This window comes from Trematomus bernacchii, unplaced genomic scaffold (genome assembly GCF_902827165.1).
Source record: "Trematomus bernacchii unplaced genomic scaffold, fTreBer1.1, whole genome shotgun sequence".
NCBI lineage: Eukaryota > Metazoa > Chordata > Actinopteri > Perciformes > Nototheniidae > Trematomus > Trematomus bernacchii.
Window position 1 is genome coordinate 1,297,842 of NW_022987784.1, and position 27,862 is coordinate 1,325,703.

The 27,862-nt window shown below is 40.3% G+C and overlaps 1 protein-coding gene across 2 annotated transcripts in view; it reads right to left on the reverse strand.

Annotated features, from left to right (window-relative positions):
• Positions 1-2,876: 2,876 nt before the first annotated feature.
• The window catches only part of shisal1b (shisa like 1b), a 36,853-nt gene continuing 11,867 nt past the window's right edge, over positions 2,877-27,862 (reverse strand). Inside the window, exons 2-5 of one of the 2 annotated variants that reach the window (XM_034149422.1) lie at positions 21,062-21,267; positions 15,893-16,109; positions 11,582-11,884; positions 2,877-5,195 (exon numbers count right to left, since the gene is read on the reverse strand). In XM_034149422.1, the coding sequence (XP_034005313.1) occupies position 5,195; positions 11,582-11,884; positions 15,893-16,109; positions 21,062-21,128 (588 nt within the window). In that variant the 5' untranslated portion in view covers positions 21,129-21,267 and the 3' untranslated portion in view covers positions 2,877-5,194. Of the gene's footprint in view, positions 5,196-11,577; positions 11,885-15,892; positions 16,110-21,061; positions 21,268-27,862 lie in introns of those variants that run through there. The other variant, XM_034149421.1, reaches the window with a different exon arrangement.

Below are 27,862 nucleotides of genomic sequence, written 5' to 3' on the forward strand. Positions count from 1 at the left end.
CTTGTGTAACCATTAGCCAATCACCAACCAAGGTAACCCCCCCCCACCTTATCACCTGAATCTCCTCCTAGAGCACCATTGTGTTCTTTTTAACCAAATATCTCTCAGAGGGGCGTGGGGAGGGGCTCCTTATTTTCATCTAAAGTAACAGACAGAGAATCAGCACTTTTGAAACAGGGCTGAAACAGAGGGGATTATGGGATGCTGCAATGATCTGTTTGGTGTTTGGAGCCAATCACTTCAGAGACATGTTCTGTATATATCTGCGACCTATAATATATTGACGAAAAACAGTATAATAGGGGACCTTTAAAGCCATTCCCCTGCTATGGAAGGAGATTGTCCAATCAAAGTTCTCAAAGTATATTTAGGCCTAGCACAGCTATTTAGCTACAGTGCTACATTCACAGCTATAATGTTACTGCTAACTTTATAACGTTACTCACCGTCACATGCATGCTGGACTGCCACCTGCCACCTGGCTTTCAATACAAAACCCTAAAAGGTTAATGTTAGCCTGGCAGACCCACACCTGACAACCTGGCTTAACATTACTGGGGAAGTGGCAACATGTGTCCACAACAGAGCACGCAACATTGTGCCTGATAACTCCCCCCGACAGGTGAACCTGTTACTCGGGCGTCTGCTTTCTCCATATTCTGCAGCTGGCGATAAATGATGGATACAACCCGTTTGTATATCAATTATAGTTGCAGCTTGGTGGCATGTTATAGTTGCCATAGCCACGATAGCAAAAATCGTGGGAATATTTGTGGCATTGTGAGAACTATCAGTCCTGTTTATCTGCTCTTACGTATAGGCTGTAAACGTTAGCATGTTGTGACGAAAATATGAGAATGATATATTAAAGGTGGGGTAGGTAATTTTGGAGAAACCAGCTTGAGTGCGCTAGATTTTGAAAATACACAGCTGGAATCAAATCTGCCACTTCCTTACAGAGCCCCTCCTCCAACACACACGAACGCGCACAAGACCAATGAGGGCACGAGATAAGTTTGTGCACAGATGGAAGGCTGACAGGCAGGTAGGCCATCCAGTTATTTTAGCCGGGCCGGCTAAAATAATTGGTCGTGCTTTTTACAGTATTACGGCTTCCACAGATGACATTTTTTTATGGATTTTTTGTCAAAGCACTTAAGATATTCATTGCTATCGGGATGTTAAGAGCATTCCATGGAATATAACAAAAAGTGTATCTCAAGCCGGTTTCTCAAACGTACCTACCCCACCTTTAATAAATGTGTGCCAAACCCCCAATATAGAACTGAAGATGTGACAAATTAGGCTTACTGGTGATGAGACGAATAATACTAGAATAAAGTTTTAACATTTTTTTTGTATTCATTGGAGGTGAAGGACAACATGAAAGGAGACGTGTGTAATTGCCATTTTTATTTTTTAACTAATTGATCCATTCATTAAAAAAATCTAATTGATTCATTTGTATCAATTCAATCAAGATAGTGGATGAATACAATTTTAATTGCTATTACTTACTAAATTGTCCCACTTTATTTTAATTAAAAAGTAAGAGTGCATTATTGATATTTTGTAATCATCGTGTGTAAAGGACAAAATAAAGTTATCTCTATTTCTAACAATCTTTATTGATACATATTTTAGACTTCTCTTTTACTAACCTTTGTTGGTTTCCATAATGAAAGAAAGAAGTATATACTTTCTGGAAAGAGCACCTGACGCAGAGGGATTTAAACACACTGGAAAAGATAAAACTTTATTTCTCCCTGTCGCGACAATACAAAGTCAACAAGTGCAATAACAATCCAACTGAAAACGGTACTGATCATTCTATCTAAATACATAGACAGAACGTGGTGCACATCATCATCATCACCACCACACCCAACAAGTGAGGTATCAACCACTACAAAGCTTCTGTGTACAGGTGGGTATTCAACTGTAAGGCAACTGTCACCAACCTGGAGAGACTGAAACACACGTGTGCTCTCTTCTTCCCATACATTTTTTTTTATACATGTTGTTTTATTGTTTATTTGGGAAGCAGTTTGAGCTGATATGATTTACAGTACCACATCATCACAAACCAGGCCAGAGTTTTTAAACAAAACAGAAAACATCACAACTTTAACATGTTAGGAAATACGTGAAATCATCCATTTGTGGACCCTGCTACTGCTTGTCAGAGGCAAATTGAAATTGTTTTTCTTCCCTGCGTGTGACTATAACGTTATTGATGGTAAGAAAAGACCTTCTTTGCCTTTTATTGTAGGTCAGAAAATGGAGCATAAACCCTGAAAACCATTACATACTCTATACGTGTTACATTTCCCCCACTCATCCAGCATGATCCTCTTCTTGCTACTCCCCGTTCGCCTCTTCTGTTCACACTCTGGGAATAAGGAGGCAGCTACAGAGAGCAAGAGAGTTTCATATATAACTGCTGATCACATGGACACATTCTATTTCTTTGCCCCTGAAAGCACAAGTCTGCTGGGGCGCACACGTAATTACACTTCAGCCATTTGAATGTGAATGAACTTGCTTTAACAACTCGGCAAATGTGAATATTATTGCTGATAACTGGGGATGAGGCCTGCAGCACATGAGTTCTGTTCAGAGGGGTCATGAAACATAAAAAGGACCATTAGGCGCTTTCACACCGGAGTACTTTTCCCTTTTAGTTCCGATAGTTCCTGGGATTTTGCGTTCACACCAAAAAGAGAACTTAGTTCATGAGAACTTTTCACCCCTTTTTCTTTCTTGGGGAGAAAAAAGTTCAAATTTCTGACCCAAAGCAGAAGAAGAAGAAGTGACGTCAGCGGCTTCATTTGCGTAATCTTCCCTCAGGGAACTTATTCCGGTGTGAACGCGATCTGCTCTTTAGTTCCATGAGGGAACTAAGTGCTGGGAACTAAGTACGGCAAAGTACTTTGTGTGAAAGCGGCTAATATGATGGCAAGACCCCAAGTCTCATGTCTGGCTTATGGCCAACTCCTAACGATTAACGGCATCTCCTGTTTCAGCGAGGACATTTCATATTACATACAGGCTCAGCAGCTGCCATTGCAGATGCAAGATTGGGACCGACACCTTCTTCCGACCTACCGTCTGTCCACCTGCTCTTCACATGCTGCCGCTCATATTCAGTCTGGCACCCACAGCTGCTTTGTCTAGACCTATCTGGATTACAGATCATTTATCTCATCAGTTATTAACAATTTGGGCCTGATGAAATCACTGAGCTGAAATGACAGTCAATGTATCTATTTGTCCAGCTAACTGGATTTGGTTAATCAATGTGTCGATGTTTGCAAAACAACTCCTAAGTTTCAGCCTAAAAAATGAGGATCTTCTGCTTTTCTTTGTCTCCCATAAAATCACTTGAATATCTTTAAAATATTGGTTGTACAATAAAGGTCATTTTAAACTCTCCCCAAATAGTTTAAAGCATTTTAAACTATTTTGTAACACTTCAAAGAGCAGATCATGTATTAATAAATTGATCAAATAATTGCCAGACTTCAGTAATTAAAACAATCTTTAGTTGCAGCCTATTGTCAATTAGACCATTTAGTAATTATTCAAGTAAGTTACAGTGATTTTACATATGGAAAGGATTGTTATCTTTATTTAATCATATCGAATAACATAACTAAACATTATTTGAGTTTTGGACCTGCTCTCAGGCTGTTGTAAATTATAACATGCAGTTTTATTATTCTCTCAGAAGGTATCGACCAAATGATGAATGACACATATCATTAGTTGCAGCTCTAAAGTGAAAGTCTTCCTTTAAAAAGTATTTTTTTTGTTTCTTTTTATAAAGCCAATAGAGAATGAGTTGGAGACCTTTTTTGACAAGAGTTCATTATCCTGAAATACTGTATGCCCATTTCATTGAGTCCTTATTAAATGTAAATCGTCCTGAAAGCTCTGCGATACACCTCAATGATTACCCAGCGCTCATTTGGACGGGCGCCTCTGACTTTTACACACCATGTCATTCTTCTGATTAACATACTGTACATTATTGCTGACAGTGAAAGGGGTTTTAATGGGTTTTTTACATTTGTTTTATTATGGCTAAGCGCTTACAATTGTCTATTTACCAGTGTGGGATAAAGAGCTCTCCTTATAATGGAACCAAATGGATATTCATTTGCATCATATTGCTAATGGAGCTGTTTTTCAGGCAGCTCCGGTAATGAGGAAGGGCAAACAAGTCAATGGATGAGTTTCCAGAGGCGACTGTCTCACACTAACTAAGTAATGCTCTCAAATGGGTCTGTAGGCTCATAGCCAAGGATTCATGTTTAACTTAGCATGAAGCTCTTTGCTGTTGTAAAGGCATCCCTGATCCTCATTCATTGTTTGGATGAATAACTTATTGAGAGTGGACATCCCTTTCCTCAGCATCACAAACCGAAAAAGAGAAATATTGATGACCTAATGTAAAACCTTTAGATCTACAACAGTTTATCTGTATGGCCTTGTGTCCTTGTCAGACACGTTACAATATAGAGAGAACACTTCATACAAGATATTGTTTTTCAACATGGCTGCAGAGACATTTTGTGTCTAGTTTCAGTAAGTAACAAAAACACTCTACTCTAAGTGAGATGCTCAGCATCAACCTAAGCTGTTACATGTTCCCGAATGTCAACCACTCATATATTTCTCTGACTACTTCACATAAATAAATCACCAAATAGATAACCCACATCGTGTCTAACTGCTACTGAACACAAACTGACACAGCAGTGTAATAAACATGTTATATTTAGAAAGATGAGCTCCTCGCTTCATGTGGGTACAGTTGATCCAGTTCAGCTCGGATCTGTTGGAGATGCTCCAGGCTTTGGCAGCCTTTTCAGGGGATCACTGAACACCTGTGAGCATTTCAATGTGTCGCTCCTCTGCTATGGCAGCAGCAGTATGGTCCTCTGTGTCTCCGGCAGCTTCTGTTCAGCTGAGTTTCTTACTGCCATATCAGTCTGTCAGTCCAAGGGGGGTTTGTGCTCATTAGAAAAGGGCAGCAGTCACTTCTTCCTACTACAGTATGGCTAATCCACCACTGGTGTTGAGTCTGTGGTCCAGAGAGGGGGCATCGGGGGGGGGGGGGGGCGTCTCCTCTGTACCATCAAACGAAACAAGGTGTTGCTACTCTTCAGTTTGTCCACTGCAGCATCGTTCTGTTCAGAGAAAAACAGAAATTGAGCATAAATGTTCATTTTTACAAACACAATCTTATCACAAGGTTCACCTTATACATTTTTCTGAAGCTTGAAACCACAATGGCTTGGACATATCTTAGCAGCTTGAGATGCCTTGTCATGAAGATGGTGTGGATATTATCGTTTGACCTAAGTCAGGAATATGTGTCCTTTGAAGAGAACAACTAAGGATTATTTTCATATTCAATCTGCTGATTCTTTTTTAGATCAATTGATTTTTCTTTCTATTAAATGTCCCGTCAAATGAAGAACACACTCTCTAGGATTACTTGCATACTTAGACATTTCAAGTATATCCCTACGAATGGATAAGAGTGAACCCTATTAAGAAATGGAAGAAAATAAATGGAGGGCTTATCATTGCTTCATCCTCTCCAAACTGACATGTTTAGCCCCGACTGCACGCCTGCGTCATGACATTACACCGTGTTGCCACATGAGTTGTTTGGAAAAAACCTGCCGGATCCTTTTGAACAACACGGACATGGGTTTTAGTTGCATGGCTGAAATCGTCTCTGATCCGGATCTGTTGTTTAATAATCCACATTGGTCTGTTATATAACGACATATTGGCTGGATAATCAGTTCAAGGCCTGAAAAACACAAACTAATAAAACGAGGCAGCTTTGCTTTTCAAAAAGCAATCAGATTTACAGGAATATTTTATAAGTCTGTAAATCTTGTAAATACTTTCAGCCCACCCCAACTCTATGAATCACATCCCACATCGCACCCAATTCTGCCACCCAGAATAATGCAACTATAGATGGGAAAATAAAAGTTTCCACTTGAAGGTTATTCTAATGCACTCCAGAGAAATTACCCAAATGAAAAGTAAATGTATGCCAACTGATCTAATAGTAATACAACAATATAAATAGCTGCTTCCTGACTTGCTCGTGGCCATGCCAAAAGTCATTCTCAACTTTAAAGGAGCTAATCCCTTTCTCATACACTTTCCTTTTCGCCTGCAGCAGAACTCTGTCCCTGGCTGCCTTTGTAGCATCTACAGTATGATGTTAATTAACTCACACCACATGGAGAGTGTTGCTTTAATTGGACAAGGCCTTGGCATGCTGCTCTGTGGACGGACAGGCCAGGAATCATTTCATAATGCACAATTATATTATTACCACAGAACCACTGAGTTCAAAGATGGATATGAATATGCAGGAGGCTTTGATCACGCTCTGACAGAGAAAAGACTTTGGGGAAAAAATATGTTGTGCTGTTTCAGTTGCTGATTGAAGTCAAGTGTCATTTCCCCGCTTAGTGCTTTTGAATGTGTTGAGATGGTTACCTACAGCCAAAGTTATGGAGACTCCATTTACTAGACTGAGTGATAACGCTGAGTCACAGGGGTCTGACTGTAAGAGGCAGTGTTACGGTAGCTGGTGAGTCAGGTATTTGTTGAATGTGTCGGCCGATGCCACCCTCACATGAACCGTGGCTGAGCTCAGCTGGCCCAGGGAGATACCAAGCCTGAGTCAGTGGGCGGTTACTGGCACGAGGTGCTGCTGCAACGCGGTACCAAGTGATTTATGAATCTCCAAGAGACTCTTTGACGTGTCCTTGATGTGCAGTGGTGCCATTTGATGTTGCCCAACATCTCAATTCTCCCACTTTCATCTGTGGCTGATCCTCAGCATACATTAAAACCAAGGTTGAACTAACCGGCAGCTATTCCCACTTATCCTTGAGGGTTGTTAGGAGGATATTAGGAAGCCCATACCAGCTGACATTGGATGTTAAGCAGGGGAAACCATGGACAGGTCGTAATCCCAATTATTCCAACGAACGAGTAAAGAGGCAGCTTATGTTTTTATCTTGATTTAAAGAGATATTTTTGAACAGCAAGTCTTGATCGGCACTGACTAAAGACATTTTACATTGATTTTAAAATATGCAGTAAAGCCAGACTGAAATGACAGCAGCAGATCAGACATGTCCTGCAGTTCTGAGAGAGGATAGTGTCAGAGTGAGCAAACTACACAAGGAATGTAAAATAGTAAAACATATAAGAGATTCTCACTGCCAGCTTTTTTCTTTTGGAGTCAAGATATCCAGATGTTGCTGCTGCTCCCCGGTACCACTTATTATTTCTCGAGGTGGACTACAGAGAGGGTTGGCACAAACTGGGATCCCGGCCAAACTCTAAATGTCCTAATAGCCACGAGTGGACAACCAATCGGTGCTGCAGGGCACTTAATGGCGATAAACAGGAACTGCTGAGTTTATTGCCGTTATAAGGGTTACATGAGAGCCCTGCCAGGATGTTTTTTTTTTTCCTGTGCCAATTTCATAGCTTAGTATAGTGGTCACCTGTCATTTATCTGACATTCCACCACAGCCCCGTCAGACAAGCTCAAGTAGCCCAAATAGCTCTCGCCCGGTGTGTATTCATATAAATGAATATAGTTCTACACTTTGCTTATTCCCTCTTTAGTCGAGAGTTGAATGAGAAGATGCATTCAAATATGCTGGAACAAGCAGCAGCTTAGTTTAAAGACTGAAAACCACCTCTGTCTTATTGTAACAACATCTGCCAACCAACCACATTTTCATATCAAAATGTTAATTAGTTAAAAAATGAACTCGGTCCACCTGATGAAGCACTGTGTGCTTGAGAGGTCTAAAGCTCTCTAATTAAAATGTTAATTAAAAATGATGCCATACAACACACAGTGATGTGGGGTTGACGGGGTGGATGCTTTAACAATGTATCAACTAACAAACACAGTGTCACTGATTCGTTACATTTAAGGTGTCTTCTGAGCATTTGTAACAATCAATCTATTTAATTGCAGTTTTACCTTTTGTGCGATATGTTGCCATCTAAACACAAATATGTGGATATATTTATATATTTTTTAACCAAAATTATAGTTATTTGTGTTATTAGCTGAGCTCTACAATCTTTCAACTGCAGAAGTGCCTCATGTGATACTAATATCACTTATCAATCATTGAGTGGGATGGTGCTGCCATGAGGTGTCACATTACCCTGAGAGTAAACTCCCATCTGCTGTCAATTTCCCGCTCGTAACGAAACAACGCATTCTTCCATCCAATCAAGTGACCGTAATGTCTGGCTTAGCAGACCTGCAGTTGTTTCTCTCACCTGGTTCGCACATCTCTTACTGAACACATTTTATTTGCTCAAACTGGTACGAAATAAATGAATAGGAGATTTCATTAAAGAGTATCCGCAGAGTGAAGATAATGACGGTTTCGCAGGACGCCCACACTGAACTCGAGCACTATATACCAGCTCGCTGACGTAGAGATATGGTAAACAATTTTCCCACACGCTGAATGCCAAGCTTAACTTTCTCTGAAGAAATAGATCATTGCATGTGGAGAAATGTTTTGATACTTTGACTTTTAGCTGTGACGTTTGCTCCGCTGCACTGGGTACCATTTGTTCTGGATTCCTGAGTTGCTGTGCGACTGGGTTGTTTTTAGATGTTGCTGTGCCCTATGTGGGACTTGACCCCATCTCTGTTTGTTTACATTTGGCCAACAGATGTTCAAGTGTAAGTGGACCCAGTTTTCTGAGACATTACCCTACGTCTTCTCTGGGGATGAAGATCTCTACCCCTGCAAAGAAACCAAGGGCCGTCTGATGACGCACTGTGTGGGCAACATCAGCTGTGGTGAACATACAGTATCACCCATTGTAACTTAACACATTAAACAAATCACAGAAGCATTATCTAGATTGTGAGAAGTGGTTCGCCTTGTGAGACTGCTCAAGTCTATTCTAGGCTATTCTTGCCCCAGAAACTGCTGGTGACTTAATTTAGCTCCCAGTATCTGTCAATTTCTCTGGCGGGGCTTATATAATAATATTCATAGCTATTTGTAAAAATGCTCCTGCTTATTAAAAAGCCCACACCGCTATCCATGTGTAAGTATTTCCCATCAATCATTGTCGGCATAAATAACAATGAACTTTACATGTTCTCCTATTCTTGTCCCACTTTGTAAATGAGCATTTTGCTGTGATTTCAATCACCGTTTTTAAAGACTTCCTCTGGTTAAAGCTGCAGAGCTGCCAGGTCAACCTCACAAGTCCAGGATTGATGAGTCCTATCACATTGAACTGACTTCATGTCTAATGAGGAGGCTCCATGGGTATGTCTAGTGTTAGTTAACCATGTTTCCACCAGCAAAGCAGTCCCACGATCCCTCTGCAGCATCTCAGCTCGCCTATCTATGGCGCACACAGTCCAGACTGCTTCTCAAAGCCATTTGTCAAACCTCTTCCCGCATTAAATTATCATGACCCAAGAGAGATGTCTACCTCTAGGAAGAGACGCTGAGCCTCAGTCTAACAGATAGGGTGCAAAGTGCTGCAGATGGAGAACTGCATGAAAAATGGTCTGCACATAAATGTGGGTTGGGGCAGACTCTATGATCGTGTGGCTGTATCATAGAAGTCTGAGCAGCCAAAAGAACAAAAAGTTCCCGGGGGCTGTTATATGTTACAGTTTCCTCCTGGCATCGTAAATCATCTTGTATGTTTTAACAACAGTCACACGCAGCCAAAAACACCTTGAGACTCCCGTGACTGTTCTCAAAGGTAATAAAACAGATAAACTGAAAGGACAGCAGATGATGCTTTGCAACAGAAACTCTTTGAAAGGGCTCTAATGTGACTCATTCATATCTTTCAGGTTAAATCAAAGTAAGGGGCCTCTGGCAGGCAGCGCAGCTTTCCCATTATACAGTTCTCTTTTATTCATTAATGATGACCTAATGAGCTGGTCAGACTTCAAACCCAAATGTCTCCATTAAAAGGATCTTGATGTTGAGGCAGTGCAGCTATAGAGATGAAAGACAAATACAGATCAGATGCTTTGCTGAAAAGTATCCATTAGTGGGCGGTGAGGCAGAATTCTTAAAATATTGATAAAGCCTGTTTCCCTTACTCTGAGGAGGGAAGCTATTAAAATGACTGAATTCTTTACCAGTGAGTTGCTATGATTCAGGAACAGATTTAGCATTATCCCTGGTTGTGTGTGTGTGTGTGTGTGTGTGTGTGTGTGTGTGTGTGTGTGTGTGTGTGTGTGTGTGTGTGTGTGTGTGTGTGTGTGTGTGTGTGTGTGAAAGGAATTTGAGTAAACGGGGAGCCTGATGTTTGAGCTTCCTCCCTGTTGGCTTGGGGAATGTATTCAAGAAATGCTCTAATTTGTCCTGACACACTGTTCCCTGCCATGCTGCTCTCTCTACGTAACAAAACATTCAGTTCAAAGACAAACAGACACACAAGGAAATGAGACACGGAGGGAACCTGTGTTTAAAAAAAGAAATGTAAGAGAACATTTCTTATAGGGGCATTTGAGTTTCTTTCTAAGCATCGGATACACTTTTAAAATAACAAGTCTCTGCACTGACATGCTTGTTAGAGTAGGGCAATTTATATTCATAATATATAGTCACATAGGGTAGAAAATCCTACTGTATGTCATTTTTTTTAATGTAAACGGCTTCTTTCTGAGATATAAATCTCATGTGTTTTGTGTTGACAGCGGTGTCGTCTATTATTAGGTAAAATAAGCTTTAATAGCAGAACTGATCTGGCTTCTTTGCTAAGTGAAGTCCATCAAAGAAGAGTTACGCAAAGCATTTACATTTTTGATAAACACAACACAACGTTTTTTTTAAGTTTACGGAATTATCTTTTGTCAAGCTATTATTATTATTACATTACATTACATGTTAGACGCTTTTATCCAAAGCGACTTACATACTCAATACTGTTGGCAATCCCCACAGGAGCAATTTGGGGTGAAGTGTCTTGCCCAGGGACACAACGACATGCTGACTGCAGTGGGGTTTGAACCTGTGACCCCCTGGTCCCAACACCAAGGCTCTATTCACTGCGCCACACGCCTCCTGCTACAAAGCTATAATTTGACAACCTTTTGAGTACGTTGACAACTAATGGGACAAAGGCTAAATATGTGCAACATTTTGTAATTCTGAGAATATTTGTATTTTTACAGGTTTCTCCCATAGACTGGGTTTCTCCCCCTTTTCTTTGACTTTGCAATAATTAATAAATATATCCTTATATTATCAGATTTCCTAGTGAACTAAGCCTCTGCAATCCCTACAGTATTTCCCAGCTGCTATGTACCTGTCTGAAATGTACACATTATTATTTGCACACTGCCAGCGCTCCCATGGAGATTATTCCAAGCAGACACCAGCTGTGGTTACCCAGGTGATTAGTGACGTAAATCTTATCTCAAAATTTGCTGATTCTCGCAGCTTCACATTAGATATACATGCCACACTGCAGGTTGGCGGTGGTCATGTGACGGACCGTGACTCACCATGCGGTGGATGTGTTGTAGGGCAGCAGTGTGGGGCTGTGGCTCTCCCCTCTCAGGCTGTTTCTGGGCTGGTAGTGGCTGGAGACGGTGGGGGGGGCTTGAGCCGGGGCCTCGCTCTCCTCCGGCATGGACCTGTGCCACTGACTGCGAGCCTTCTTCAGCCAGCGCCCGCCCAGACCCCATTTCTCCAGGTACACCCGGCACAGCTCATAGTTTATGGCAGAGTAGTAGAGAAAGTCCAGCGCCAGCAGCACCATCACGAAGAAGCCGTAGATCCACACGCCGACCAGGGCTGTGTAATTACTGCGGGGGAGACAGACGGGGGGGTATTAGTACTATTAATCTGGGAAAGATGATGATGAACACTCACATGCTAAGAGCTACCATCCAGAAACCATCGTATCCCAAAAGCTACGTCAGAGCTGCCAGTTGTAAATGTTTGCCGTTCATCAAATGCTCTAAAAACAAATACATTTTGAAAAACCCTACATCTGTTCCAATTGCTGCTTTTTAAAATCTCACGATTTAAATTGCAAAACAAAGTCATTAGCACAAGACGCCTATTAATCCATTTTATACTGGCTCCAGAAATAGCTATCCGAGAAATATGAGAAGCATCATTTGCCAAAACAGGGTTGCTAAATATCTGGGTGTGATGTCTTTGTTTCTGTGCTGAGGACATTTAGTTGAAAATTGTCACACACATTGAAAGGGACTCTATTACACAGAATAAACCATTATTAATCTGACTCCTCGACAGAGATGACACAGGATATTACTTCAAAATAGAGCTTAATAAAGAGGGAAACCTATCTTTTATGTCATTACGACACAGTTTGCAATTTGTTTGACTGTATGACTGAAACTCTCACAAAAAGGTGATGTTCAAGGGCTTCTAGTTGAGTGAATAAAGTGAATCCACTCCTGTCTGAAAATGATAGGTGGCCTTGGGATATTTATCTAAAGATGTGGATATAAAATGAACATCTGCGCTGCTTGAATGAGCACCTAGACAGGCTAATACTGCACTACAGTAAATGTGTCCGACTCCTTAACTACCTTTGCCTTCACCTCGGTGTTTAAGACATTTACTCATAATATAGTGTGTGTCTACTCAGGTAATTTGAGGGGGCAATAGGCTCTATTTGAGTGGAGGTTAGCAAACAAGAATTTGTGCACAGTCCTTGGCTACATCCATCATGACCACACAACTAAAACAAATGTTATTCAATATTTTACACGGCTCCCTCAGAGAATGAAACAGAGGCAATTGATTTTCTGTCAGAGGTTTCTAGCAGTTTGTGTTGCTTTACGAACATTTCATTGTGCAATACCTCTTCCACTCTGAATCTATTCTGATTCTGCATCCTTTTCAGCTACTCTGTAACTAAATGGAGAGCTATATGCTACAAAGCACTGACTTGTGAAACCCTCAGAGGACAACCACCTTTAGTGTTACCTTGAAGTGGAGGAACATCTAAAGCTATAATACAATGTCCTCCATGCAGTTTGAGTAGAGAGTAGAGTTATGGCCTGTTTAACTCGCTTGGCCAGAGGTAAATATCAAACCTGCAGTCCCTTCGCCCCAGTGAGCCAGGATGAAAGAGTGGCATAACAGGCCATCTGACACTTAAATGAAATATCATGAGCTGCTGCAGGGCAGTGTGAGCCACCAGAGACAGACGCATGCTGGGAGGGCATTAGTACACACGGCTGAGAGCTGCCACACAACAAGAGGATCATTTTTCTGTGTCATTCATTCCTGAATCTGTGGATAAATGGAGGGATGGATGGATAGATAGATAGATAGATAGATAGATAGATACTAGATAGATTGATAGAAAGAGATAGATATACAACTAGATTGAAGATAGATAAATAGATAGATATACAACTAGGTAGATAGGTAAACAACTATGCATAGATATAAAACTAGATAGATACACAAGTACATAGATATATAAATAGATATACAATTAGATAAATGGATGGATATATAGATAGATAGATAGATAGATAGGTAGGTAGATGGATAAATGGATAGATAGATGTACTTTATTTTCCATCCCAAATTGGGATGTTTTGAAAATAACGATTAAGCATGTCGGCAGGTATGCGTGTCCTCTGTAAAAAAAAAAAAGAATTATTGAAGTGTGGTTCACTATGAATAATTCTTGCAGGTGTCTGTACTAGACGTGATCCTTACGGTACGTCCACACGGCAGTGTGCGTTGAAGCTTGCCGGTGGGCGTGTCTGGCGTACGACCAACAACCAATCACATTAATCTCCCGCTCTGGACACACAAGCACGCGTTTGATTAGCTAGACGCTTGAAAAGTTGAACCTTTCTCAACTTTCAAAGCGAGCAACGGAGGCAAAGCGACGCGACGGAACCACAATGCAGTTCGGCAAAGCGTGACGTCACTCCATGCAAAGTGAATGGGAAGCTTCTCTGTTGAAGCAATGCACGCTGCCGTGTGGACGGGCCGTTAATATAAAAGCCAGCACTTAACACCTGCCTTTGTGTGAGATAAAGGCCCCGCTCACACAGGACCGTTTGCGTTTATGCACAGTATGCGTATTCAAAAAAGTCTTCCGTTCACATGCATTTGTTTCATTTAACGTGTCTGTTCAAACGAGGCCGCTGGAAACGCTGTAGTACATATGCTGGGACTGTAAGTGGCGCTGTAACTTCCGCCAAAATACACCAAAAGCCGCGAAGAAGAGCAACCGAGCAGCCCGCTGCAATGTTGCCATGGCTACCCTTCTGTTTAAGCCCCGAAACTGAAACTGAAAGAAACTGAAAGAAACCGAATCTGTGGATATTGCATCCCCCAAGAAGCACGTCTCCGTGGAGAGGACGGCTCAGAAAGAGAGATATTCTCTACAAACACCGGGTGAGATCCTCCTTTGTCAATATAATGGATCAATGCATGAAATCTGACTCTGTTTATTTTGTTTAAGGAGTATATTGGGCGTTAACAATTCTGGTTTGCCTTTTATAATATTATTTCATTCAAGAACCCCTTGTGCGTTTAATTAACACAGCTATTTTTGATAGTTGCTTCAGCAGTGAGCAGCAGAGGCGGGGCTATCGTTATTTTTTCAGGAAATATTCGTATCGAGGTGATTACATGGACTCGGTTGACCCCCCAGAGCGTTTCGTTTGCAAATCTATCCACCTTGGGACCCGTTATTGTTTGTGGGGTCAGTTTCTATCGGCCTCGTGTAAATAATAGGGCTATACGCACGCGAAACTATGCAGATACAAGCCGTTTTCTCCTCGTGTAAACGGCGCCAAAGTGGAGGCGTCCCAACACAACAACGGCTCTCAGCATCTGCTCTTCTCTGAGCTGGTTTGAATGCCTCTGTATGTGGATCGATGTCAACAAACCCTCTGAGTAAGAGGCAGACAGTGTCAATGAGTGCGATACTGTCGAGGGAGCGAAGCGTTTGTGAGCAAGCAGACTATAACCAGCTGTTTTATCTGATCTGAAGACGTGTCATCTCTGAAGCTGTTTGTTCCACTAGAGGCTGATCCCAAAACACTCTACAAGATTCAGCACAACCTATTTTCCCTAATTATCCCTAACAAGCCATACAGGCTTGCGTTTCGTCCCATTTGTTTTTATCATTGCAGTATAACTCAAAAACTACAAAAGTGTTATCGATGGAATTTGGTGTGAATTTCATCATAGCCCAAAGAAGAACGGATTAGCTTCTGATGTGAATCGAGCAACACTAAACCCATTAATAAAGCACTTTAAATGTTGCTCATTGATTTTGGAAATCAAGGCATTCAAGTAGCTATTCAGTCTAATGCCTGGGTTGTTATTCATCCATGGATTTAATTATTTTCCAACATACCTGACGTCCATCATAATCATAAGATCCAAATGCATTTCTTAAATGTTCTTAGTAAAAAGTTACACAATAAAAAGACAAATGAGTGCATACAGTTTGATCTGTCACATTATCAAAAAGTGAAGTTTAACGTTTTTTTAAAGTTATTTATTAACTTAATTTGCATTTCAAAACACCCTCTGTTGGTCCACCAGGATAACTTGAACAAAAAGCCAATCTAAAAGGGACAGTCCTACTATGTGCCTATAACAAAAGGACTTCATGTAGATAAAGACATATAAATGTTTCTTATCAGCATATTACTCTCCAGGCTTCAATATGTTTTTCATAATCAAATCTCAAAATGAACCAGAAAATAAAAATAGGACTAATGACCCAGAGCATGTGTTGGTGCAGGTGTGTAAAGAGGTTAAGGGGTCAAATGATAGCGCGTCTGTTTTGTACTTACTTGTGTGCGTAACCGTCTGAGGTGGTGGTGAGGTTGACCTGCATGACCACCTGGAACTCGCTCTCGTTGCAGCAGTATTTGAAGGCGGTGTTGTTGTGGTAGCAGCAGAACATGTAGGTCTTGTTGTTGTCTGAGAGGCGTGGGCAGTGAAAGCCGAAGTGGTAACGCCCCTTGTTGTCGGAGTACGGTTCACACACTCGGTAATGAGCTGAGAGCGCTGTGGATTTGTGAAAGGACAAACCGTAAGATGTTAAATAAAAAAAAATAAACAGACAGGAGGTATTTCAGTACGTCAGGAAACAAAAACACTATCACACGTTGAAATTAACTCATGACCTTTTAAGAGTTTGTGTTTCCCTCCCTTCCCTGAAAAAATGACAACCCCTTATTTGAGTTATTGATGAAAAACGGCTCCCTTTTCAAACTGCAGCGGCTAAACTACAAAGTACTGAATGCTTTTCTTTAGCCTCAGAGAAGATGTGACTTGAATGCTATAATAAAAGTGTAGGATTAGAAACTGAAAATCACATTGTAATTGCAGGAATAATCAGATAGGAGTTGTAGCCTTAAGGACCTGATAAAAAGATCGATCATCTGTTTTATTAAAGGAACACAGCAACTCAAAAACATTGAGTAAATATGATCCATTAGGTTATGATGCAAACATAGGGTCCGTGCCTCTGGGTGGATTCACTTCAGACCAGTTTCAGAATTTTCTACATCAGAAGAATAGTAGATCTAAGTTTATTGTGAAGGAATCCACAGATATGCGGTACAAATAATACTCCTTTAAATTCATTTTTAGCTGTGCATTCAAGTGCCTGCAGCTTAAGAAGAGATGAACATCTGAGCATCCTTGCTGCCTCAGAGGGAAAAATAACAATATTGTTTTTGATATAAAGTCTGGCAACCAATAATGCAAAATGAAATCAACAATCTACGTTAGCAGCAGCTGAGACTCCATCTGATGAAAAATAAATGATCAATCTGTCAGAGAAATGAACCAGATATGATTAGTGTCAGTTTACGGGGCTGATGATAGTAAATGCACATCACAGTGGAACAGGAAGTACCCACAAGCCTTCAAAACCTATCAGTATCAGCATTTGTTTGTATAGCCTTACTTTATATTACTAATAATAAGACCAAGATTGAATGCAGCGTAGTTTAATATAAAAACTGCTGGTTAGTTATTTTATTTCATTTACTTTTGATTTAATCAGTCAGGTTTTTCTTTTACATTCTGGCCAAGATAAGGAACAGTAAGAGGGAAATATGAACAGCAATATAAAACAGACAGGCTTAACACAAAATATACCACAAATCAGAAATAGACAACTTTAAAACTTAAATAGCATCTAAAACAAGCCAAGAGTTGTTTTAAACCTTTAAAACAAAGACCAAGAATTGAATGACACTTGTACATCCAGATCCTAAATTACTCCTTAAAGGTGGGGTAGGTAAGTTTGAGAAACCGGCTCGAGATACACTTTTTGTTATATTCCATGGAATGCTCTTAACATCCCGATAGCAATGAATATCTGAATAATGAATAAGTGCTTTGACAAAAAATCCATTAAAAAAATGTCATCTGTGGAAGCCGTAGTACTGTAAAAAGTACGACCAATCATTTTAGCCGACCCGGCTAAAATAACTGGATGGCCTACCTGCCTGTCAGCCTTCCATCTGTGCACAAACTTATCTCGTGCCCTCATTGGTCATGTGCGCGTTCGTGTGTGTTGGAGGAGGGGCTCTGTAAGGAAGTGGCAGATTTTTTCCGGCTGTGTATTTTCAAATTCTAGCGATCTCGAGCTGGTTTCTCCAAAATTACCTACCCCACCTTTAACATTGGGAGCCAGAAATGTAAACAACATATGCTTCGAAGGACAATTGAATGTGGACCTATATTGGACACATATATTGTAGGCCCATACCTATACAAAACATGTCTGTGAAGTTTTTTGCTTAAAATACCAAACAGTTCACCCTTTGTAGCCATGCCTCATACTGCTCATACCTCTCTTTTGCAGCCCTGTTAGAGAAACACGGATGTTGGGTTCTTGGCTTGAAAAAAAAAAAAAGAGAAGGCGGAGCTAATGCCTGATCAGAATTCTACCGGAGATAAAGTTAAATTCTGCTGTGATAAAACGCCATCCTGTTCTAAACCACATCAAGGATTTTAGCTGAAACAGTATGGAGCTCAAATGCTTTTTCTCTCTCAGGTTTATCACAAGGTGAGTTCCTTTTTGTATTTCCTGCTTTTTAAGCACAGTACAGGGTAGCTCTGAGTGTTAGCGAGGCTTGCTAATGTAAACAAAGACGAGATTACGTCCAAAACACGTCAGGCATTGTTTCTGATAGCAACTCTCTGTGGGTCCACCATCCGAAATTACGTCATATCGGCAGCAAATCTGTATCCGCTCGTTGTACCCCCGTTTTTAAAATATTTGGGTACGGAGGAAAAGAGAGAGGGTTTCATTTTCTGACGCTGCGTGAGTTCCCTGACGCACCGGGGACACATATTTATGTATAAAAGACATCAAAAAGTGCATTTTGCATGATAGGTCCCCTTTAAAGTTAAAATAAACTCGACCTGACTGTGTAATGGTTACATTGCTACTAAATAACTGCAAATATTTTTTTATAATTTCTTAGCTGCAAGAAATGTGAAACCCTGATTCAATTTCCGGGTGCGAAAGCCCAAGTCCTGCGGTGATATCAGACATGCTGATCAATCTGGCTCCAAGTGTGTCATCTGCTGATTCGATAATAAATAAACCTCTTTGATTTATTTTTGCTTGATCATTCTCAGTCTAAACACAAATAAAATCAGTTTCCTGTGAAGTGCATCCAGATTAGTTTTACTGTAACCTGTCTTTATCGTCCGTGTTTCCTTTCATCAGGGCCGACTAAAATCTGGCAGTAGAAGTGTTGTCACTGTGATTTAGTTCAAGGTCCACTCCTGCTGCGGGGTGATAGAAGTCTTTCAGCAATCTCAGACAGGGAGCGATCAGCATTTGAAAGGAGAGAGCTCTTTTAGATTATAATGAGCTCGGTGTGGCCAGCCATCTTCCCATTGACAACCAGGAGCATTAGTGGGGGTGAGATGAAGAGGGCTGAAGGACACGGAAAAGTTAAAGGTGTTTTTTTATTGGGAGAAAACCCTTTATTTGACCCTTTGATTGGTGTACTATGGTTCTGCAATCAACCTGTGTTATTTATACCCTATAGCTCCTTGCATGTGAAGGAGGGGTGAACAGTTGGTCGGTATAAGCACTGGCAATAAGGAAACAGACGTCCTCAACATGGAAAGTGGACCATAAAGTCCTCTCATGATGCAAAACGTAAAGCTTTAAAAAGAAAAGAGTTCAAGGAAAGTCTCTGGCTTCTCAAATGAACAACAGCTGCTGGAAACCATACAGTTGTAAACACATGCAACTGTTTAATTTAATTAACACCTCTTAATATTTAGGATACAGTTAACAGCTTGGCCTCAACGTGGCTTGGCTGTGGCTCGCTCTCCACCACTCGGATAAAAACCCTCAACATCTGAACACCAGTCGCTGCCTATGAAGTTTATTACGACTTCACTCACACGAAGAAATGTTTTTCTTCTAAAACACACTGCATGCCATCAGCTTACCAATAGGACAACAGAGTGTTCAATCAATCAATCAATCAACCTATCAATCAACAAATCAAAAATCCTGCTGATTCTAGCTTCTCTATTGTGATATGCTTTTATTCTTTGTTTTATAATATTGTCAATTGAATATATTCAAGTTGTTATTAATGTCGATCAAACCAAACTTGATAATGTAACTTTCTGACTATTTTTCACATATTTCAATATTTACGTTATGGTTTTTTAGGCAAATTCATCAACAAAACAGAAGAAACATTACAATTGAATACTGATTTCATTCAAATAAATAATGAATCTTAAATAAATCCACTTCTTAGTTAGAAGTTGGATGTACGGTCACGTTATTGTATTAAATCATTGTGGTTTCTAATTTACAGTATTCATTGCAATGGCAGGGATTTTCTCTATTCCAGAGAAGATGTAGTCAAACTTATTTTTCTGTGGTGTGGCAAGGGTGGAAATCCAGGTATAACACCCGTCTCTGTTGGCTGTTAAATGCATTTTTATGGTAAAGTTAAAACATGTTACTTTTCTTTTGATTGGCTCGTTATTAACAGATTTCCCTTTCTTACTTTGATGCTAATTCTCCTCCTGTTAGCTTTTGTGCCGATGTTTCCCCTCCATCCTTCCTCTTGCCCTATTTTGTCACATTTTAACTGAAGTTGGCATCTTTTCCCTTGTGCATAATGTATGTTATCTGAGAGATATGTGTTGGCTGGGTTCTTTCTTTTCTATCTTTTGGGGTTATAATGTGCTCTCTTCACAGTTTTATGCAGCATGGCCTCATTTACACAGCACCTTGAGGTTTAGCGCTTTTCCTGCCAAGTATACTTTATATTTTGGCAATAAATGTTTCTAAGTTAAAGTTAGGGTAGGCAAGAATGGAGAAACCAGCTCGAGTGCGCTAGAATCTGAAAGTACGCAGCCGAAAAAAATCTGCCCCTTCCTTCAGACTTCCTTACAGAGCCCCTCCTCCAACACACACAAACGCGCACATGACCAATGAGGGCACGAGATAAGTTTGTGCACGAGATGGAAGGCTGACAGGCAGGTTGGCCATCGGCCCGGCTAAAATAACTGGTCGTGCTTTTTACAGCGCCGCGGCTTCCACAGATGAAATATTTATATGTATTTATTGTCAAAGCATTTCATGTATTCATTGCTATCGGGATGTTAAGAGCATTCCATGGAATATAACAAAAAGTGTTTCTGAAGTGAATTACCTACCCTACCTTTAAGTGTCTCTGACTTAACTTCTGGCCATCAGCTGTCAACTTCTATCTCCTACTAAAACTGTTTATTTTAGGGTTGTTTTCTGTATTTAGTTCATGGCCCTGCTGGCTCACTCTGTAAAGGACTGTGACTTTTTGGAGCATCCAACGTTTATAGAAGCTGCTTCGAGCATGCCTATATAATCTAAGAACACTCTGAACATCTTATACGAGTGTCTAGAGGCCCATGTAATAAAATAAATATGAACTTTTGAAGGCCAGACAGATAAGCACACAGAAAACTTTACAGACCTGCAGTGGACAGCAGGAGGAAGATGACCGTCAGGACATTGAAGGACTGCCGGCTGGTGATAGTCATCTTCTCGTCCTCATGTGTGAAGAAGGGAGGGAGCAGAGGGGATGGATGGGGGGGGCGGCTCTGCTTTAGCTGGGCGTGGGCATCCTTTGCTTGTTGACAGCTCCTCTCACATGGCTGCTGCTGCTGGGAGTCAGGACTCCTGATGGGAACAAGACAAGCAGAGAGAGGAAAGATGAAGAGATTTGATTCAGATTTCTGGAAGTTCCTCCCCACTGTGTGGACAGCTTGTCTGGCAGAGAGCTCCCATCATGCCGTCTGAAATCTGTCCTCAGGTTTACAGAATATGATGGCTTGGGCATTCATTTAAATTGAAAGTGGCACTCCGGCCAAAATCCCTATAGTGACATAGTAACATTTTCTTTTCTGTTTTTGACAGGAGGAATGTTTGCACTCTATGCTGGCATTTTAGATTTGGAAACGCATGTTGTAGATTTACAGTATTGTACTTATTGTTCATGTTTTTATTCAAACAACCAATAACAAAAATAATAGTTAGTTTGATTGACAAGTCCATTACATTTGAGTATGTTATTTGACATTTATAATCAGGTAGTAAGCATGCAAATCACCCTAATAGAGGATTCACCTTTCAATGATAAATCAATTATTAAATCATATGTACTTGTATTATTTTTTATTACGGATTACAAACCCATAAAAAGCATTACGGTTGGTTGCATCAGTAATTCTGCCTTTCTTCAAACTTTCCTGGAAGAACAAATAATGCTTACTGATGCAATATGTCAGCACAAAAATATTGAATAGAGAACTAAGAGTAAATAATGAATATATTTCTCTTATTAATATTTAACTTTTATCTTGCTTTTTGATCAGCTTACCCTGTTGAGAACTAAGATTTAAAAAAAGAATGATCTAATAGCCAGCAGATATGTTATTATACAACTACTTGGCAGTAAAGAAAATGCAATAAAAAGATGGGCTTTCTCAGATAAATGTTTTTATAAACCAAATATGTAATAATGAATAACATAACTTGCTCCCTCAGCACAGTTCAGAGTTTTGATAGCAGAACTGCTGAAGAGCAGTTTTCCTGTAAATGATGCATCCTGGGAGTTTGTGAACTCATCTATCACTGTACAGTTAGATTTAAAGCTGTGTCACAGATATCCCTTCACTGTTGCTCAAATAGATTAATGGGATGGCGTAACGTTGTGCTTTGCCACGCTTGTTCCTGTTCTTTGGTAATTATTCCTTTAATAGTACCGGAGGACATTGCACGTAAACGGTCCCTGCCCATGCATAAGTTAAGGGTGAAATCGATCGTAATATATTACAAACTCCGTCAATGAACCATTTGAATTTAGCAGTGGCTTTACTTTAGTAAAGTTGAGCATCACCTTGTTGTTGAATGTGACTTTGAAGCTCTTATCAGTGGCCCCACATGTGACAGAGGAACCCAGCAAGAGCCGAAAACAGGGACGATAATGGATGGTTTGTTTACATTTGAGGGTGGTTAAAATGCAAGACACCAAAGCTAGCTATCTGCACAAGCTTTATGCCAGGTCGTTCTGAAAAGTGTTGGAAAAATGCGTATTTGCTCCTTAAAGCCATCAAATCTCCAATATTCATGACATGTATTCAATTTCACTTTAAGTACCAGAATCAGCAAATGACCTCAAGACCCCCGAGGGCTTTGGCTGTAAGTTTGTGCAAAGAAAGTGAAACCTTCTCTCTGCAGAAGCTGCATGCAATGTGTAACAAAACTCGAGTCCTGAATTATTGACGAGCCTCAGCAGCTGACAGCAGAAAGAAAACCACATATAAGGAGCAACAACGAGAAGTGTAGGAGAGCTGCTATGGCAGATCACATCCAGTGTGATGTTGCATCACCTTCGTATCCTGTTTGTCTTTTTCTCAAATGATTGCAAGTTGTTTTGGTGAAGAAAGTGCAGAGTATGGTACACAGAAATCTGAGGGGAAAGTTTTGTTTTGAGACACCACTTTGATTCACTTGAACCGATGATCGTCATTCACCGTGTCAGAATCCCAAAGTGATATATCATTTTATAGAGCAGCTACCTTTTGAAGCTGGGATGATGATGATGTGGTTGGTATAATCAAGAGGAGATGATGAAGGGGAATAAGTTAGTAGTACAACAAATGATAGAGAGGTTGCATACCATAGAGCTGCAATGATAAATATTTACCATCAATATGTATACTTGCTATACTATATAATATATAGCTATACCATATATTATATAGTATGTATACATATTGGCAGCATAGTATAGTATATGTACTATATATACTATACTATGCTGCCAGTACAGAAAGCGGGCTGTCAAGAATGTGCAGAGAGACGAAGCACTTAACCATTTTCACAGCTTTCACATCACTGCCCACCTGGCTAATCCATGCAGAACGCGGGCATAGCTGACTTCAGATTTAGAGAAGGTTGGGTGATGCACACCTCTAAAACCTCTATGTGCGTAGTTATAATTTTTTTGTTCATAAAAAGACGATTGATCTGAAAAGGGCCTCATATACTCATCTGTGTACTTTAAGCCTCAGGATTCACCCCAAGTTACCAAACAGCCTTACAAAGATCTTGAAACATCACATGATCAAATGTGATGGCGCTTAGATCTACTTGGGTATTACACATATACACATATTCACTTGGAGCAAAACAATGGGATCCTACCTGACCCGATTTAACTGAATTTAGATGAGACCCTATTCCTATAACCAGGGGGTTTCCCCTGAGATATATATATATATGTGTGTGTGTTCCCTCAGGGGCAGATGAAGACCCTAGCTGGTTAGAAACATGGTGTGTAGCCGCATGAATGTGAAATCAAGCATTACTTAAATATGTGGCTGTTTAATTGTGCCTTCCTGGATAAACAAATGTATTGTGGGAAAGTAAAGTTGTGTCAACACCTTGGAGAATCCCTTTGCCTGTCAGCTGCTGAGTAAGTTACTGTTGTTCTACGTGTTCGAGCTCCCTGGTGTTGCCCCGCTTTCTTACGTAATCCAAACAGCACGGGCTGATGGTTTCACACGATGAAAGCAATACACAAAGCTGTACTGTATGGACAGAATACGTATGTGGAGCACAGCAGGCTGCCTCTGTTGGAGTCTTTTAAAGCGTTTTGATCGGACAAGCTGTTCCCTCTTCAGAAAGCCAGGCAGCTGAGATCCCAGGAGACTTGTTAAAGTAGCATTTTTTTAATGTTTTTCCTCTCTTTTTACTTCTGGTGAGAGCTTGAGTGTAGTCTACTGTCAGTTGACAACATGTGCAGTTCAACGAGGGATTCCCATCTTCTCAAGACTCCTGTTTTTTCTCCTGTGTCTTTTACAACACATTATTTGGTCACACGGAGTCGCACCATTGTGACGTTACTGCCTGTGCTGCACTGTCTGCACAAGGGCAAGGTTCACTTCATCACAGCTCTGCATTTGTTTGCAAAGAAGAAGTGGATGTGAAGGGTTTGTTTAATGACCCTGATGGTAGTGAAGCAGAACATGTAAATACACAACATTGTACACCGCTCCCTGGGACTGAAATGTACTGCGCCGCTGAACAGGCGTGCAACACAGATGGAGCTACTGGCTGTTTATGTCTGAGATCCAAGTCAAATATACATAAAGACCATGACAACTCGGGGTTAGCCACTCTCAGAGTAAATGTAAAGGCTGTTACAGCATGAGAGGAAAAATGTAAACAACTAACACATTCCTAGCAAACCAAAAGCACACAGCTTGTGTACATATAACTCTATTGTTGCCTGACATAAGAAGGAAATATTAAGTGACCAATTACTACAGCTACCACTTTGAATCTAACAGCATTTTTTATCATGAGCACGCCGCAGAAAATCTGTCAGATGTTTGATAAGGGAACGTGCAGGGGAAGATTTATGATTATTCTCAGATTACACAGTGATATGCGACGCCTCCTCATCTCATGAATATTCTTGTCCAAGTCTTATCTTTGTTCAAACATTAACTTTAAAGTCACCAACATGTTATTGTGCTTTCTAGACATCATTATTTATTTATTCTGGCCGGCTAAGTCTTTCATTTAAGAAGCTTTCAAGTTTTTAAAGGCAGGATCTCAACATAAGAATTCTCCCTCCTGCTACAACCTAACTTTATTTTTAGTTAAAACATTTAGGCCTGTCATTTTGAGTATTAACATAACCTTTTATCTCCTGTGTGGATGATAGTAGTTGGATATTTATGCACTCGCTCTGCCTCATTATGAGGTTTGTGTTTTCCTCAGAGCACACAAATACACTCTCTGTTGCTACGCTGGGTCTTAATCCGTGTTAATGTGTGTTATCAATCACCCTAAAACACACAAGTTTGTGAGCATTGGGACTGAGGTGCAGTTTAGAGATGTGACTCCCACATCACTCGGGAAATGTGTGTGTGTCTGGCTGCATCTCATATCTGCTTCTGCTGATGGGCTCGAGTCCAAACAGCGATCAGTATTCTGCTGCGACGAGCCCCGTGCCTAATTGATGCTCCCTTTGACTGTCATCATAATAAATTGGGTTTCATTCACTTCTGATGAAATTAGGGCTCCACTCAGCAGCCCAATGGAGCTCCATTAGGATACGGGCCCATGTTGGGAGATTCAGAGCTATGATCTAATGATCACCATTGGCACAGAGTTGAATTGTGTGCAGCGATATTGTCAATGAGTGGCAGCCTGAGGCCTGAACTGGATGGTTGTAGTGTCCGAGGTTTGTGTTGAGTTTGTCACAAGACCAAGTCATGTTAACACAGTTTTGCATGGCTGTAAACCAGGGTCTCACCTCCAAGGAATTTTTTCGTAACATAAAACAATATGAAATATTTTACTAATAGGTCCTTTTCAATCATTTTTTTAACATCTTTATATCTTACCTCTCCAGCACAACTGGTTTCGTGACAATTATTATGGTAAGCACTGTTGAAAAGAAGGATTCAAACTGTTGGTGAGTGCGTACAACTTTTTTCTCCCTATAACTTTATGATACTTAAACTCAGGGAACCTTACTGATACCAAAGCTCTCATCTCACAAGTGTCAAAACGTGTTATACTTCAATACGTGGAGCTCATTGAGATATTTTGTTATAAAAAGGCAGATGAAGCCAGAGGTGGTTGTGACTGAAACACCAGCTTTTTTTATAACGACACTGAAAAAGAAAGTATATTTAATGTGGAATGGTTACTTAATCCACGGAAATTATTGTTTTGTATTGGCTATAATTATAGTATATCTCCATCACACATACTGTAGACAAAAATAATCCATGCTAAATTGTTAAAAACTCAACTTGTAACTGAAACCTTGCAAACGTTTTTCCTTGCATCACTGATGTCCAACACTACGAAGGATCATCTTTTTCTACAGCTGGAACTAATTTCACAAGAGAAGTTGACTGTAGGTCAAAAGCAATTCCTCTTACTGTTAAATAAAACCAGAATGTTACTTACTGGTAAGAATGTACTGTTCAGTGTGTTCCTTCTTGGAAAGACCATTTATTGGCTTAAAGGGCCAGCTATAATAACCTCAGGCTCTGATCAAATGTAATGCTGAGCTGCATGCTGCTGATTTAAATGTAATTCGTTGCATTTAATTTAGGATAGTCTCGGAAATGCTATTAAATAAACATTGCATTTAGTTGTATTGCCCTGAAAGTTTAAAGGTCCCCTATTAAACTGTTTTTCATCAATATAAACTTAACACATAAGGACATTTGATGATTTCTTTGTGGTAACAATGCTTCTTGGCAATACATCTTATACCGTTGGAAAGCCTGTTTTCTTACCTTTCCAATGGCACCACATTTGTGAGGAACAAGCATTTGTGGGATGGGCAGCAGAGCTGAGTATGTGGGTTGCGCCCATGAAGAATGTGACAAATCTCTTTCAGGATCTCTTTACACCGAGGGGACACATGTTTATAAAAGACATGAAAAAGTGGATTTTGCATAATAGGTGACCTTTAAATGAAAGCTCCCCAATTATTAGATCAAACAGAGTGATTTAAAAAGGTAAAGATAATAGGAGGTTGATTCATGGATCCTACTTTCTTTGTTAGCATATTTATTTGATCTAAATAGTTCAAATCAACATCAAAAATAAAGATGATTTAGTCATTGAGGTAACACATTTCCTAATTACCCATAAAAAGGCACAGAACATTTCTCCAGTATTTTTTGTTTGTGTGTTAGTTGCTCCAAACAGACAGGCCCAAGTAGCTTTGCATAACAACCAGCTAAAGCACAGTCAGGGGAATAACTGCGTGTATCACCAGGAGCTCAGAGCTGCAGAGCTGCACATACATTTGACTTATCAACACAGGTTGTTCTTTGGTTTATATAATCAGTCATCTGAATACATATCCCAGATCAAATATTCTAAATGAAGCCCAGAGGCAGCGATGTGTTTTGGTCTGGTGGCTTGATGTTGCTTGGGAGACATTTACGTCACAGAAGATGTAACGTCTGATAATTAGCACCCACGGTGTATTGTACAGGCAATGAATACAGTCAACCTGAAAAGGGAGAATAACACAGAAGGGTTGCCATAGAGCTTGTTGTGGAGAGTTTGGCTAATACGGCAATATATTGGGCTCCGCTTTTGTTGAGTGCAGCCATCCTTCTGCATGGGTGGTCTTTTTCAGTTTTTGACTTGGTAATGGTTTGTAAGCTTAACACGAGAGAAGAACTGTAATCAAAGTTTCATCTGCTGCTGGCTTGCTGTGTTTCTA